Below are 17,617 nucleotides of genomic sequence, written 5' to 3'. Positions count from 1 at the left end.
CTCCAAGTTCTACCAAGCCTCCCTGGCTACCCTAATAGTGCTCCCCTGAACTTGTGCAGCAAAAGTGAGCTAGTTTCAGGGGTGGGTGGGTGAGGTTAATATGATCTTTTTTTTGGATTGCAAACTTTAGCACAAGCATCAGCTTTATGTCATTTCTGGCACCAACTCCCTGCCTGGTGTTGAATGCAGGCTCAACAAATTCCTGATGAACCAAAGGCTGTGTAGGCAAAGTCATTTGCAATGCAGAATTTTTAATGGGAAATGTTTCCCTCTCAAGATTCCCTAGTTGTGGGTGTATTTGCTATCACATTTGCACCTGTACACACTCACCTCTGGACATACAGAAGCTTACTTAAAGGGAGAAAATATGACATATAAGGAGATATATTAAAAGACTTTATTCACAATAGAGAAATCTTACAAATATAATTTTTAAAAATTATGTGTCAATCTATTATGCTTTCCATAACATTAGAGATTTATATAAAGTTGAAAATGACAGAATGGAGTTATGAACAAATAAAAAAACAATCAATGTAACGTGTAATACACATGAAAAAGTCAGGATAAGAAGTCACTGAGTTCTATAAATTGGCATACAACTTATGTGTGAAATATTAATTGCGCAAAGTACATCAAAACATATTGCATAAACAAAAGTGTGTGCTAGTTTAAGGATGTGCTGAGCATGTAGACTCAAATGCACATTTTGTTGAAAAATGCATGAAAGACAGTGTCTACCTAGAGACTTCGGCTGTTTAAAATAATTAACACAATCAGTTTAATTAAATTACATCACTATAACATAAATCTCTTGTTTACATTTTTGGTGTTTTGGGACTTACATTAAAAAAATCCACAAAACTATTCTTGAACTAAAAAACGATTCTTGCCATTGGCAAAGCAATATGTAGTACAGCTTCTTGTCTTTATACCCAGATACAAAAGGTACATTACAGTGTAGTGTGTACACACCACCTGATTTTAATACCCCATCTGCTGCAGAAAACTTATCAGCTTTGTGTACTTCTTCGAACCAAAAGAAAATGCAAAGAAAATTAATTTCAATTGCTAGTTCAAGGACATTTATGCAAAAATTATAAATACTGGTTCAATTTTGGCAGTAATTTTTTATATTTTGCCTTAAGTTTTAGGAAAAAAGACTCTTGGCATTCATTCATTTCATTAGGTGACCTGAAGCTGTACGTGGGAGAAATTATTCTGTGACACACAGACCCATTAACCTGGCCATAGCAATGTATTGAGGGATCTTACTTACTCACTAATTTTACTAATTTATTCTTTGGCATATACCAATGTACAATATTAAAAACAAAAGAAAACAGGTCACACAAAGTAGTCCTGTGAGACAAAGAAAATCTTTTGAGCCATTTTAAAAAGCTGAAATAGATAAAATTATTGTCTATCAAGACCTAAGAAAAGAATTGTCTTAAAAATACTAGGTTGAACCATATGAAACTACTGATGTAGGCAGTTTTAAAACTCCAAATGTGGCAACTTTATATGCTTCAGCCTAGTCCGTGGGCTTTCACTGATCTGACTTGACCATTCTAGGTTAAGCATTTAGGTGGTGGAAGACTTCACATCTTAGTATGCGTGTCATCATATTAGCCCTTTCACCTAAAGAACCAACATGATAAGAAAACACAAGGTATCACCAAATCTATTCTTGGAAAAATCATTCATACTTCAAAACAAAGTTTAGAAGAATCATGTAATTATTTTGATCTGCTGCAGATCAAATTGTGGGGGACTAAGAATGTCCATTATTATTTATTTCTTCTAAGTTGGGGTCTTTATGTAACCATACTAACTAAATATCTTATATTCTTATTTGCCCTAAGAATTTATTAGATTTTTCTTAATAGACCATGAATAGATAAACTGGCAAAATTTCTTTCACTGAGTCAAATCCTGCTTTCATAAACTGAAGTGAAGTAATTTACTACATTTGAGAAAGGGCCCTTTTCAAATCTGAACCAAATGGAATGCTTTCTTTTTTTAAGAAACAGTTAATGATGAAATGTAAGCAATTGAACTAATAGCCATATGAAATTCTCACCCCATTTAGAGACCCAATTTTAAAAAATATATTCTGTTAAAAGCAATAGCTAGCACATTGACAGTTACACTGTTTCCCTTTAAAAAACATGATTCAGTGATAGTAGAACTCTGCAAAACCCAAGAGCTCACCTCACTGTGTGGTTGGGAATGGAAGAAATTAACCAGTACGCGATAGAAATGACACAGGGCATTTAAAATTAAAGCAGAGAAGAAATTTACAACTGAAGAAACACTAATATAATTAACCAATAAAATATATGGCAGTTCCAATGAAACTAGGTCAACATGAGATGATTCTTTTGGGATGACTTTGTAATTTGAATTACAATGTGAATGAAGTATTTTAGAAGACATTCTATCAAATAATGATAGACCCACATAAGGAGGCTGTCACAGTTATAAGATCTGTCTCTGGTGGATAGACAAACCAGATTAACATGAAATTGAAAAGGAAAAAAGCTTTTTTAATACTTCATTTATTATTATGGCTTTTTGCAACATGGCAAAACATTACAGCTTAAAGCAGACATCATCTCCTCATAGAGGAGGAAAAAGTTTTGCAGTCAAATCAAGTTGTAATTAAGAAGTCATTGGTATTCTTTCTATTCCGTTTCATGAAAGTGATATCACACCATCATGAACTCCAGAGATGAAAGATTACTTAAAAAACATCCCAGACAAACAAAAGCTGTGGATCCACTGACTGAATAATAAAGGAGTAAGGAATTTAGGTACATTTATGCCTATGATAATAAACACAAAAGACTGCAAAACAATTTTAGAACTTAGAATAATTACAGACTTACTGATAAAAGTTCATCACGTCTGATTACCAGAAAAGGAATTACTAAGGTATGCAGTGGAGGGAATGAAGCAGAGTAAAATATAAAACATCTTTTTATTTTTCTTTGACTTTAACTTCCTTTTTATCTGCACGGAGTATAGGGAGAAGATGTGCCTCGGTGTTGAAGATCCAGTGCTCCAGTGGAAGAAGATCATCATCAGAAAATATTAAGTACAAATATCTGATAAGAGAAAAATGAGTACGTGAGGCTTAAGAGACCATGTCAGGCACTGAAACCACCAAGATGCAGCAGAAACCACATCAGTGTCTCCATTCATCTTATGGAGAACCACGGACAACAGTCAAATCTATCGGTACCGAGGGGGTACAAACATACTCATTAACATGGAGTAACTTACTCTGTGCTTCGGTGGGAGCACAAGAGAACCAAACAAAGCAGTCCCAAGTCACCAAACTTCGTAGCGACTAGAGCCATCTGCACGCAATTACTACCATGCATGTAGAATGGCATTTTGAGTCAGTCATGCCTGGTATAATTTAAATGCATTCACAACGAAGACATCTACGTTGGAGAGCTATTCAGCACCTCAGCCACATACTTTCAGAATCATTTTTACTTACTTTAGTGTCTCTGCCAGGAAGAAACTCTGCTGGACATCATCATAATTCTCATGAATGAAGTAAACATCCCTTAGGCCCGAATAGCCTCCATTCACCCTGCAGTGATTTTCCAGGGCCTGAATTACAGAGAAGAGGGGAAAATATCTATAAACCGATTGTTCCTATGCCTTATTATTACATTGTCAAACTCAGAAAAAAATAAGGATTCAAATTGAATGCAATTTTGTAACAGTTTTAGGTGGAAAATTTAAAAGCCATAAAATAGGCAAATAGAATTGAAAAGCCAAAGGAAACATTATCTTAACTAACTGGAAACACTTCTAGGTTTAGTTTTTACTGATTTCTGCCATTTCCTCTTGTGGTCTAGAGTAGGGTTTCATAAATCGAAGACCACAGGCTAAATCAAGTCTTGTTTATTTTTGTAAATAAAGTTTTATCAAAGCACAATCATACTCATTTGCTTACATCTGTGAATGCTTTTTGTACTATAATGGCAGAGTTGAGCAGTGCAAGAGAAACTATTAGGTCTCAAGCCTAGTATTTTCTAGCCCTTACAGAATAGGTTTGTTGATCAGCAAACCACTGACAGCATTCGCCTATCTACCAGAAAAGGTGAATGGCTAATCCATGGAGGTTTCCAAGAGTGAATTCCAAGGGATAATGCTATGAAGGCCCTCTGAACTCAAAGAGAACAGAAAGATCCAGACAATATGAACATTTTAGAGAACGTTTGGAAACAGGGATCATGCCTGGGGAGGTAGAAGCAGGAAATGGAACAATAAATCACTCTTGGAGAATCTGAATGTCTATGAGGAAAGGGTTAGGTACTAAAGAAAAGTATGCAAAGAAAAACAGGAAAATTCCTATATAAGTCTTATCTTCTAGTGTGGACCAGGTAAGACATTACTCAATCTATATGAATTTACATGTACAATTAATATTCTGATAAAGTTCATCCATAGGTTGTCAGATGTTTAACTGGGAGGAATTTAATACAGATCTTCATGACATTATTGACAAAAAGCAAAAGAAGTTATCAGATATTTCTGTTAGGTGGGTTCATGTGCTTGAACACCTGTGGTTAATGGATTACTGTTCACCTATGGAGGAAGGGTTCAGTCCTGTACTGCTGAATTATATAGTTTTTTTCTTATTTTATTTGACATTATTATTAGGACAGATAATTGAGACATGGAAATCAGGTTTATCAAGTGTATCAGTGAAAGAAGTCTGGGAATGGAGTGTTTTGTTAGAAGACAGGACAATAGCTTACAAATACTTTACCAACTGGAAGCATGGCTGAAAACAAGTACTGTATAGAACAAGAGATGAGACTCAACAGTAGCTAATGGAGTAGCTCACATTATTTCACCATAATTTCATATACGCCAGGGATTTTTGAGTCACACTACTCATCCTTGAAAGACCACATCTGGAAACGATGTCAGGAGAAGAAGGTGGAAAAACTGATGAATGACGAAGGGAAGAGCTGGCAGAATGTGCTGTCTTTCAGATGATTGGGAAACTCAAATGTAGAAGAGTGATCCTCCCAACTCACCTAGACTCCCAGAGCACTGAACACCATAAATTTTGTTTTCAAAAGAAGTAACGCTTTCTCCCATTCAAAAATGGGAGAACAGTTAGTAAATTCCCTTGTGCTACAAAGTCCTTGAGTTGATGAGGACTAGCCAAGTGGTGAAGATACGTAGAGGAAAGTTGGGTGCCAGTAGTTTATGCCTGTAATGTAGCTACTTGGAAGGCTGAGATTGGGAAGATCGTGGTTTAAGGCCAGCCTGGGAAAAACGTGTGGGAGATCCCATTTCAATGGGAAAAAACTGGAAATGGTGGCATAAACCTGTCATTCCAGCAATGGGGGAGAGGGAAAGCATAAATAAGAGGCGGTCCAGGCCAGCTTAGGCAAATAGGGAGAATCCTAGCTCCAGTATAACCAGAGCAAAAAGGGCTGGAGGTGTGGCTCAAGCAGTAGACTGCTTGCCTAACAAGTGTAAAGCCCTGCATTCAAACCCCAAGGGGGAAAAAAGATATGGAGAGGGGTGTGTCTTTGAGTAAAGGCTGGAGAGGTGATTTTTGGGTTCCTTTAAAAATAGAGCATGAAGAGGGACTATTTTAGAAGGGAGGAGGAGAACAGAAGACGGGGATACATATGACCAAAGCATATCATATGCATGCATGAAAATGTTATAATGAAACCCATTATTATTTTCTAATAAGAATATACTCATAAAAACAGAAAATGAGATGAGGGTTGGAAACAGGAAGTTTACTGAGGTGATATCAGGAAGTGAGAGTGAAGCAAATGAGAGCAGAGCCATGAGACATGCTGAGTGGGTTGAGTTGTGTGTGATGGGGCTCACTCCTGCTGGAAATGCTTTGAACGGCCATGCAGGATGCACCACAGAACTATTCCTTTAAAAAGGAAGACTGAGATGGCTGAGCAGTGAGCACTGAGTCAGAGGCAGAACAGCTGCGAAACACCAGGTGCTTCAACTTGGAGTTGCTGGACACACTGGGGCTGACACTGAAACAAGCAGACAAGAGGGATGGACCACAGGGAAAAACAAATGCTGCCATTGCCTTCCAAGGCAATGGTTTTCATGCTGAGACAGGAGACCCCAGCACTCCTGCTCACTACTCTATTTCAATTTCTAACAGAAATTACCAGTAGCAAAAAATGGGAAGGGTGTGTGTGTGCGTGTGTGTGTATGTGTGCTGTGTTCTGATAGAGGGAAACAATTCCACATCCTATGTCATGCTAAAGAGTTGACAAGACATAAAAATCATAATGCATAAAATAAACTTTATTATTCCACAAATAGCCACCCTGAAGAATCAGGCAAACCAATGCTTCCTGCGCACGGAGCAACACGGATTTACTTGGTCTCCACTGCTGATCATTCTCTGACATATATTTTTCACATTTTAGCATCTACAAAATTGGCAAGTCTTATTTTAATTTGCAGTGTTGTTCTTTCTTAATGGTATTTGACATAATAAGGCTTCTTATAGATTGTTGTATCTTAGATTTGATGAAACATGTTATTGATTTTCCAATTTAAATTGATATTTGTAATCTAAAATCATAATTCCTTTGCTGGCTAACTCAAGACTGAATAATCCCTATCAATAAAGCTTAGATGAACCTAAATTTTATTATATTCTTTTCAGAGAAAAATATAACAAAAATTTAAAGTAATTAGAATTACTAATGATTGAACATAATTAGAAGACTGCATAGTCTGTTACTTAAAATGACTGACTATTAGTGATAAGAGATACACTAAAAGAAGGGGTTATAAGATTCATCAATGGCTTTCCAAGTTTTAGTTTAAATTTTACAAAAAAACAGTATTTATTTTAGATTTCCTGAGAGAAGTTATTCCTAAGGACAGTTTTTAAATATAACTAGCTTTCTAACAAAGAGCTCTAGAGAATGAGCATGTTATTAAAGCATTTGCTTGTTCTTATGCCCTGAATTTCCTCCCACGTTTTTCAGAATAATAGCTCTTTAAATTAGACATCGTTTAATGCATAGCCTTGAGGGCACCTCCTCTGGCAATCCAGCACACAAAGTGTCCAATAGATTAGTTTAGGAAGATAATATACTATATTTGGCAGAAAGAGACTCAAGAGGTGAGACACAATTAAAACACCACACTGAGACAGATGGAAAACTTACAGATTTTAAGAGAAGCCTGAGACAGTGAAGGAATATACTCATACAAAGTAAATTTTCTTTCTTTTTTTTGGGGGGGGGGATAAATTTCAGACACTTTATTTTTTCCATTTTAAATATTTGCCTGTTCATTGTTCCAGTAATTTTTCCATAAGTTCTTTTCTAAAAGTAGGTCTAAGTAATTTACTTACTGTAATGTAAGTACAGTGTATACTATTACTTTAAAGCTCAAAGGAAAACAAAACAAAACATGTACCTGTAGTAACTTCTTGAAACAGACAACAGACAGGGATGAAAATCCCCAAGTTATCAGTAACACTTTGTGGAATTCGGCAACCATCACTGGGCTGGAGGCATGGCTGTAGTGGTAGAGCACCTATCTAACAAGCCCAAGGACCTGAGTTCAAACCCCAGTCCCACCGAAGAAAAAAGAAAAAGAAGACAGCGCGAGCATCATTTCCATAGTCATGGGAACTTAATGTTATAATGTGTCCTTCTAGATATCTCCTTCAATACGCAAGTCTACCAGTAGTATCCTTATATAACTGTCATATTAAGCAAAGCCGAAGTCAAGGGTATGGAACGACTCAATGGGAAACACCTGGTTCTGAATGGAAGAAAAAACTCTAGTCACAGCTTTAAAAGTTACAGAAAAAATGGTTATGCCAGATTTACAGGTATCGCTGAACACCTTTCACTGACACAGTTATTTGTTAAAAAATACGCAAAACAACAACAAAACATATGGAAATTAAAACATCACCTCTACAGCTTCCCAGGCCCACTTCCTGTACTTTGGATCATGAGTCAGTCGCCACATATACATGTAAGTCTCAATGACTTCTGGCCGTAAGATGTAGTATTTTTCATTTTGCCTTGTAGCAATGGCTTCGACACCACCGTCAAATCTGAAAGCTTCTGGTCCCAGTTTCATAACTAAAGAACATTTAATGGGTGAACAAGGGTTACCGTCCCATCCTATACAATGCTTAGGGTCTGTAACTTAAACGAAGCTAGAAAGTACTTGACCGCATTGAAGACAGATGCCAAAATAATCATTCTGCGGATTAGTTACGAGCATCATATATTACACATACATTCAATATACTTTTAAAACTTAGCCATCTAAAAGAATACATTTTATAAAACGGTAACAAGCCTTTATTTTTTTTTCCCATTTAATTCCATTTGCTGAGCACTGACCAGATGAATATGAGGCACTTACTATTAGCTGGAAACTTATTAGTTCTCTGGAAACTCAGTGGTTGAGAATTCTGTTATTGTGTCACAAAGGCCAGCTATTTAATCTTTGCATATCAAGTACCTATTTTGTAAGCAGGAAGACAGATGCATGATCTATTTTATGGGGTTGGGGAAAAATTAGTAATTGTTTACAAAATGGTCTCTTTTTCTACTGAATAGTATTTTTTTCCCTTTGAAAATAGTAGGGGTTTGAATTCAGGGCTTCATACTTAGTAGGCAGGCACTCCACTGTCTGAGCCACACCTTCAGTCCTATTCTTTTTGTACTGGGACAGAGGCCTGCAGGAGTTAGTAAATAGCTTAACTCTTACTGGGATGGATTCTTACTTGGCAAACTAAGGGATATCTATCTATCTATCTATCATCTACCTATGAAAGCAGTGCCTTTAAAAGTTCAAATATAAATTCATTTAAGGCCTTAATAATGGCCATCAAGTGTCACCAGGCACAGTGAATATTCTCTCTCTTTTTTTTAATTGTTGTGCTGGGTGGGGGTACATTGTGGCATTTACAAAAGTTCTTACAATATATCAAGTATATCGTACTTGAATTCACCCCCTCCATCATTCTCCTTTATCCCCGCTACCACCATTCCTGGAATAGTTTCAACAGGTCTCACTTGATGGCAGTGATGATAAAGTTCCTTACTGAACAAAATCAAAGCATGGAGGAATAAACTGCACATGAAGAATAATATGTACTCACAGGTGCGATTGTAAGATTCATGACAGGTGCGGGCAATTTCAGCCCCAAGTTCAAGGTAGTGTTGGGCCAGGCCTTCAGGAGCTCCATCTGCCCCAAGTGCAAACATGCCTCCCGCAAAGCAGGTCAGGTGGCCCATCTTGTGTTCCAGGAGACCCCCTTTCCACTCTGCGATGTAAGTTAATCCCCCACTAGACTTGCGGATCAAGTGAGTTTCAATGGCCTGAAAATAATACTTATTTTTAACATTCTGTAATCCCTTCTCAAATTTATACTAAATACTGTAGTATTATTAAAATATAATTAAAAAATACAACATGACTCACAACTTTGTTTTGGCATTGCAAATCCAATTCAACCTGAAATATTATGTTATTGCTTTCTGTAGTCTTCTTTGAATTCATCACTTAGTTTGGTAGGTAGGTCACCCCAGTTGAATTGTTTGGACCTATAACTAAACACTTGCAGTCTTCACACACCCAAAGCCATCCCCTTCTCCAAGACAGGCCACTGGTGCAGTGGTAATAGTTTGGTCACTACATTTTCATGTTCAAAAATGGCAAAATAACACAAACCCAGGCCTCACTGTAGATGGACAGAGTGAGTGTATTTGGGTATAAAATTCAGGCTGATGACATTAGTCTTTCCTTTTACTCCTTTATGCCCCTTTAAATCTGGGATAAATGATAATGCCTATAAAATGACATAAAATATCTTATTATTTCTCCCAAGGACAGTTGATATTCTTTAAAACTAGATAGGTAAATAAAATAGGCCTTATGTTTTAAAAAGCAAAAATGAGGTGTATTTGGAATTACTAATTTCTCATGTCTCTAACAGAAAATGCCCCTCTTACATCATAGAAGGAAAAAACTATGATTGTGTTTATAGCTGTCACTGCTGTCAAAAAAGAAAGATTTTTCAGGAAGCAAACTTGAGAAGAGTAGATAGAAAAGAACGAATGAAAATGAATACACAGGCAGATAAAACCTTTCCTACCTTTATTAGAAATAAACAAATGAAACTAGGATGGTAAGAAATAAATGAACATGCTGTGCTCATTAACTGTGGTTAAGCTAATTTTATTGATGGTTTACTTATTACATTAATATTTCATTCTTATTTAATGCAACTGAACATCTTAGCTATTTACACTTCTCATAACACAAATTGCAATAAAGTCCTTCAAGCAGATACTTGTTCATCACCCAAGAAATTATTCTTTCTACATGGCAGGAGTAATGGCTTTTGAGCACAGATTACAGAAACAATATTAGCCAGCTATGGATACTGAATAAAGTACTACATCATTTTTGGCATGATTCTGACCAACTTGCTACCTTTTAAAATAAACTAAAATGAAGTTCCAAGACTTTCAAAGCAATGGTTTTGTGTGGAAACAGGGAAAAATGTAAATAAGTGCAAAGAAGGAAAAATAGTCTTTAGTGGCTCTAATAAATTTTTGTGTCAAGCCTACAGAGAATTAATTAAGAAGAGACACTACCATATATTTAGTGGTTTAATCTTTCTGTATTTGAAAAATATTGGCTTGATGAAGCCTGTGGACTTCTAAATGTTGTATATATAACCTTCCCAACTATCTTTCACTACTTGTGGATTCTTAATGTGATGTACAGATAGGACCTTAATAACCAGCTGAAAGCTCAAAGTATTTTGTTGCTACATCATCAAAAACAAAAAACAAAAAACAAAAAAAACCCCATACTGCTTTGGGATTCAGTGCATTCCAAATCTACCTGGAGAAAAACTGAGTAACGTATCTTCAGTAACTCAACTATCTAGAACAATAATTATTTAAGGTATACTCATTTTGATAATGATGATTTTTTTTGATATGGGATCTTGCTATATATTCCCCAGCCTGCCTTTGAACTCTTATTCTCTAGCAATCTTTCTGCCTCAGCCTTTATGTAGCTGGAACTACACATATGTACCAGAGTGCCTGACTCATACTTTTAAAGTACAGGGTGATGGGGGTGATGAATGTGATCAAAGTACTTTACATATGTATGAAAATAGCACAATGAAACCCACTTAAACTGTTAAAAGGGCAAGGGAAGGAATGGGATTTAAGAGATTAACAAGAGGGGGTAGATTTGATCAAAGTAAATTATATACATATATGGAAGTATCACAATGAAACTTCTTTATGTAATTAATTTATACTAATAAAGAGTACAACTTAGCAGAAAGAAACTTTGCTATACAAAACATTATTACTTTTCAAAATCATAAGTTTAGTTTTTCTACCTTTGTCCCTAGATTAAAAATACACAATAGGTTGAAAACGGTTTTACTAATAAGAAAAACAATAAACTCTTTGAATTCATTTGCTCTTAATGGATTTTCCTGTCAATGATTTGCCTGACGACAGGATACTAAAAGTGGTGTGGGTTTAGTTCTAGAAACTAGGAGAAAAATATTTCAAAGAATATTTGAAAGCTGCCTTTCTTGGAATGTCAAGACCTTAGAGAGGGTCACTTTAAGATTAAAATAATTAAAATATCTGCTAGTATGATAATTGGAACGTGAAGTAATAGAAACCATAATATATAGAGAACTCCCTAGATCAAAACCTGAAACCTCACAGAAATGAGGAAAAATACAGCTTATAGGAATGAGATTCAAGTATTACCAAATGAAGGCAAAAGGCCATAGGGACCATATCCTAGTTTGCATTTGATGCTAATCCTGTGCCTTAATAAAGACTGTGCCCAACAAAGGCCATGCTGTAACCACAGCATTTCTAATCCCAGGATGTGAAGCAGTAAAGGCTCTAGGTAGTGCTTTGGTTAGTGAGGCTCTTGACTGATCAAGGCAAGAAACCAATGGAACACTCCAATCTATTCAACCAGATCAAAGCAAGCTACATTTATACTTAAACAAATGAATGAGCCTATGTCAAAATCACCCACACTTCTCTGGTTAGGATAATGGCTAAATTACTGGGATTATAAGTTTATATTTTTTCCCATGAATGATTACTGCTGATTATAAAAAAATTCTGAGCAGTCAAGAAGGAGGTTAATTTTCTGAGGATTTAACCAAAATTTTGTAACATTATTCAAAGTTTTGACAGTGATATTAGAAGAATATATGTGAGTTATTCACATAAGTTTCTTAATCACAAAGGACTTCATTCTGGGTAAGAAGCTTTTGTTCTTGAAAAGTTGGGCATAAGTTAAAGTATTTTATATAAAATATTTTTAAAAATTCACTTTTTAACTTAATTTTAATTTTTTAATCAAAGCTTATTTAGGTTATCTTTATACTAGTTACTTCCTATAGATTTTGCTAAATAGTTTCTAACTTATCTTACTAGTAGAGAGGTGAAGTAAAAAGGGACTAGGGATGACACAAATTTTAGTTTGAATTTTGATTCCACACATAATCTCTCTAGGGTTCAGCAACTTTATCTGTAAAATTGAGTGAATAATATTTAAAGTACTGTGAGAAAATAAACAACCTACCCCTTCATTTAAAGCATCCACATAACACACAGCTTGGCACATAGTAAGCAATTCAACACGTATCTATTCCCTCACACCCCAGATGCATTATAAAGGATTTTTGAAAAGGATCATAAATAATGAATTTCCTTAAGTAGTATTTGGTCATATTTTTATATGTGGATTTCCACATAGTACTTTCAATACATCTCTGGAGGTAAGTTTATTTCAAATGACAGTAGCCATTGGGACTATCAATAATCTTGAGCAACTTCAACTTAGTCAATTTTCTGAGTATAAATTCAGAGTTTTTCTACCATAATCTTAAATGTAGTTATATGGAGGGAAATCATATTTATGAAAGAGTATAGTCAGTTATGTTTGCTTAATGAAGAGGATACATTCTGAGTAATGCACTGTGGACAATTTCATCGTGTGAACATCATAGAATGTACTTACACAAACTAAAATGGCTATGGTATAAGCAAGCAGTATGATCTTTTGGGACCACTGTCATATATGGTCCATGCTGTCCATGACTGTAGCTCTTTTTCAGATACGTGACTCATTAAATGAGGTATGAATTATATTAAAAACCTTTAACTGTCCTATTAGAACTAAAAAAATCATGTATGATTACTGTTGTTATAATTACACTGGCAGATAGTGAACTCTACCTAACCGAAAATATTTTTCAACCCATTCATGTGGTGTTCCATTTTGTCATTAAAGCTTGATTAATATTGAAGCTATCAGTTACAGCTGAGTGGCAAAGATGAATTAAATATTGGGTTACCTGAACAGCATCAAAATACATCTTCTTAGCTTCTAGATCTGTCTTGTCAGACATTAACCATGCCTTGAGCAAATATTCATAAAAACTGTCTCCAAGTCCTCCAACCGATACATGACCTGAAAAGAGAGGGAAATGAATTTGAGAGTGACTCAGCTTTTAATTCAGATAACATAGCAAAATCACATTAGCAACTAGGATGTAAAACTCCATGTCAACTGCAACTCAATGTTACATTTAAATTCCAACAAATCTCTTATTTTCAGAAAGATATTTTGAGATGAGCAGATGGTCTGTGAACTAATGTGCTATGTTGATAATAATCACCAGGATAGTTTTGTAAACATGATGAGAAAGATACGGGACCATCTCTTATTCTAAAAATATGGTCCTCTAGTAAACAGTACATAGTTAAATAAATTTTTATTTATTTTAGCTCAGACTAATATAAAACTCTGTCAAAGCTATGATCATTAGCAAATCTCAAAAAAGTGGCTTGCAATAAAATAAGAGGCTCCTCAGATTCTTGCCTTTAAAATTATTTGGTAATTTTTGTAGAGTTATCAATCTGAAGGGTCAAAAACTGAGGGGACAAGGGCAGTAAGAATGAAAAAAGGGCAGGTTTTCCTCTTAATACTACACTCCCACAGTCCACCTCCGCTGCCATTTATGAGTCCAGATCCACTACAAAAACTATCAGCAATGTGCAAATGCAGGTAGGTATCCTCATTTTAAAGGCAAGGAAACTAAGTTTTGGAGGCTAAGCGAGATTACAACATGGGTGAGAGCCAGCTATGCTTACAACCCACACCAGATCTTACATTTGGATCTGCTGGCTCTCCACCACATAACAGTAGGTATAAATTTTTCCCCCTATGGCTTAAATTAATGTTTTTATCTTTCAAGTATATTTGCTTATAAAACCAGAAACATAATTTATTTGAGACGTCATTCCTGGAATTCAGAGAATTTGAGCATTAACAGAATAGCTTTTTAAGTTTTGTAACTCAAAACTAATTTTATCTATTAAAAAATAAAACCTGTATTTGTTGATTTAGTTAGACAAAAGTAAATTAGTACATATGCATCTATAAGACAATTGATTTCCTGATGCATATTGAAAAAAGCCATTTGGATGTCTATGTGGGCATCTAAAATTGAATATGCTAGAAATGGAATTCACTATCTTTTCCTCCTCAACCTTATCTTGTGCTCAGGTATACACATCTGCCCATCTATACACATAAAAATCAGGTAGTCAATGAGGGTGCGGATGTAGCTGTGTGGTAGAACACCTGCCTAGCCTACACAAGGCCCTGGCTTCAATTCCCTAGCACCACAAAAACAAAACAAAACAAAGACCAAACACCAACAAAGCAAAACAAATTTGGCAGTTATTTTTAAGTTCTTCTGTTACTTCTCAGTCCCACACATAATCAGTTCTCAAACTCTAAGTTTTATTTTCCATGTATCTCTGAATCCATCCACTCCTCTCTCTGTTCTTGTCCATAGGATCCTGGCTCCAGCCACCATTACCACCTGCCTTTGTGTCTGCAGTGGCTCATGATCTCATTTCCTGCTTTCATTCTGATAGTGATTTTTCCATTTAAATTTATTAAAATTAAATAGAAAACCCAGTTTTTTAGCCACAGTAGTGCTCAGTAGCTCTACTATGTGACCCTTGCCACTGTGGTGGACAGGGAAGACACAGAACATTTCCATCATTGCAGAAAGATCTAATGGCAGTGTCATTCCAGTCTAGTCCCCACACACATTAGACAACTTCTTATCATGGGAGTCTCACTGATCTTTACTTGAAGCTCTTCAGTTTTGGGTCTTTGGAGACCAGGAGGCCTGCATGATCTCAGTGTTCTCTGTTTTTGTTTCAGTTGCTCTCTGATCACTTAACAGGTCCCTTTTCTTTTGGTTCTTCAGAAATATCAGGCTTCACCCCTCTTCAGGGTTTCTATGGGCCTCGTTCTCTGCTTGAAATGCACATACTTCATGTCTGGGATCACATGGTACTTCCTTGAAGAAACCTTCCCTGACATCCACACAAGGTTCCCTTCACAAGTTTTTGATGGCATATATTTACCACACTTAAAATTATGTAATACAGTAGAATTGTTTTCTGTCCCTTACAAGATCATGATCCAAGAGAGCAGGAACCAGGGCTGTTATGTTTCCCAGTCCACACCTGCTCCTGGAAAATATCTTGCACTCAATAAACAAACTGACAAACTGAAATTCTTGTAAGTCAACCTTAATAAAGCCTATAGTTATTGAAAGTAGTAGGGCCATGTTTTGAAGTATTTAAATATGCAATTTCCTTATTGCAGAAAGCCCAGAATTATATTAATTTGTATAGAAAAGTGGGTTTCTAAGGTTGTAAGTCTGACTCTTAAAATAGCAGTGTTTGAAGTGACCTTTATAGTTTCCTAAATAAATCACTACAGAAACCTCTGACATTTACAAACTAAATAAACTAAGTATCATCTCATCAATAACAAGCCCCGTTGTTATAAACATGATTGCAGCAGACAAACGCAAGTGATGCATGGTAAAGCAAATCACTGTCTGGTTACTGTCAAAATAACAAGGACTGAATGAAAGAACAGGGAATGATGGCCATGATCCAGACATTGTCCTTCAGAGTTAAAGCAACGAGAGTTGAAAACTAATAGCCGGAAGCAGCTTGATATTTTTTCTCCCTTTGGTTATGACTCTGTAATGGATGAAAAGCAAGTTTGGGCATTTGGAGATTCTTAAGAAGGAAATGGTTATGTAATAATATACTTGTTTTAATTAATTTGGTGAATGGTGGTTAAGTTTTAAATTTTCTGCCTATAAAAATTTTACATTGGTGGTATATACATACAATAGAATTTTATTCAGCCATAAAGAAAAACGAAATTTTGTCGTTTGCAGGTAAATGGATGGAACGGGAGAACATCAACTTAAGTGAAGTTAGCCAGGTTCAGACAGACAAAGGTCGAATGTCTTCTCTCATATGTGGGAGACAGATCCAATACAAATACAAGCATTATCACATATACGTATAAATGTATACAGAACATATTTCCCAAAGTGGGACTGTTAGAGGAGACTAAAGGAGAAAGAAAAGAAGAAAGGAATGACAGAGTGTATAATAATGAAATATGTCACATCTGTGCAGGAACAAGACACAATGAAACACACTGAAAATTGTTGAAAAATATGGTAGGGAGAAAAGGGAGAGGAAGAGCAGTGGAAGAGGTTAGACTGATTTAAGCACAATATATTTACAGGTAAAACACCAAGGCAAAATACCCAGGGAGTAATGAACAGACACTTAAATGATGAAGGACAGGAATATAAAACAGGTGATGTTAGGAGAGGGAACTGCGGGGTGGAGGTGGGGGGTGGAGGGTAAATGAAAAGGGTAAAGGAAGGTGAATATGATTGAGGTACTTTCTAAATACATATGAATGAACACTAAGACCTGCTGAAGTCATGTTAAAAAGGGGAATGGGATAGGAAGGAGAATAATAAAGGGGATGAATCAAATTGGGATATAAAATACATGTTTATATGGAAATATCACAATGAAACCCTCTGCATAAGTATCATATACTAATAAAAATGTTAAAATATAAAGTTGTTATGAAAAATTGACATTGGGAAAAATCAAAATAAAGTAACATAGAGGTGAAATATGACTTTTTGATAATTTAGCATCTCACTCCCTAAGCATCTCTAGGTGTGGCTTACTATTTGTATTGGCAACCAAGCAAGTCCTGTGGAAAACATTTTAGTAAATGTGGACAAGACTGTCTACTGTAAATACCACTCTTGGGGATATACCCAAAAGACTGTTACTCCAGAGGCACCTGCACATCCATGTTTATTGCAGCACTATTCACAATAGCCAAGTTATGGAAACAGCCAAGATGCCCCAGCACAGACGAATGGATTAAGAAAATGTGGTATCTATACACAATGGAATTCTATGCAGCCATGAAGAAGAACGAAATGTTATCATTCGCTGGTAAATGGATGGAACTGGAGAACATCATTCTGAGTGAGGTTAGCCTGGCCCAAAAGACCAAAAATCGTATGTTCTCCCTCATATGTGGACATTAGATCAAGGGCAAACACAACAAGTGGATTGGACTATGAGCACATGACAAACGCGAGAGCACACAA

The 17,617-nt window shown here is 35.9% G+C and overlaps 1 protein-coding gene across 1 annotated transcript in view; it reads right to left on the bottom strand.

Moving 5' to 3' along the window:
- Positions 1 to 383: 383 nt before the first annotated feature.
- Positions 384 to 17,617, bottom strand: part of Man1a1 (mannosidase alpha class 1A member 1) — a 163,699-nt gene continuing 146,465 nt past the window's right edge. Inside the window, exons 9-13 of the mRNA XM_074075530.1 lie at positions 13,436 to 13,551; positions 9,173 to 9,392; positions 7,969 to 8,141; positions 3,512 to 3,627; positions 384 to 3,110 (exon numbers count right to left, since the gene is read on the bottom strand). Of these exons, the coding sequence (XP_073931631.1) occupies positions 2,984 to 3,110; positions 3,512 to 3,627; positions 7,969 to 8,141; positions 9,173 to 9,392; positions 13,436 to 13,551 (752 nt within the window). The 3' untranslated portion in view covers positions 384 to 2,983. The remainder of the gene's footprint in view (positions 3,111 to 3,511; positions 3,628 to 7,968; positions 8,142 to 9,172; positions 9,393 to 13,435; positions 13,552 to 17,617) is intronic.

The sequence above is a fragment of the Castor canadensis genome, chromosome 1, assembly GCF_047511655.1.
Source record: "Castor canadensis chromosome 1, mCasCan1.hap1v2, whole genome shotgun sequence".
Classification (NCBI taxonomy): domain Eukaryota; kingdom Metazoa; phylum Chordata; class Mammalia; order Rodentia; family Castoridae; genus Castor; species Castor canadensis.
Note: the sequence above shows the minus strand (reverse complement) of the source record. Positions and strands in the feature narration are given on the sequence as shown.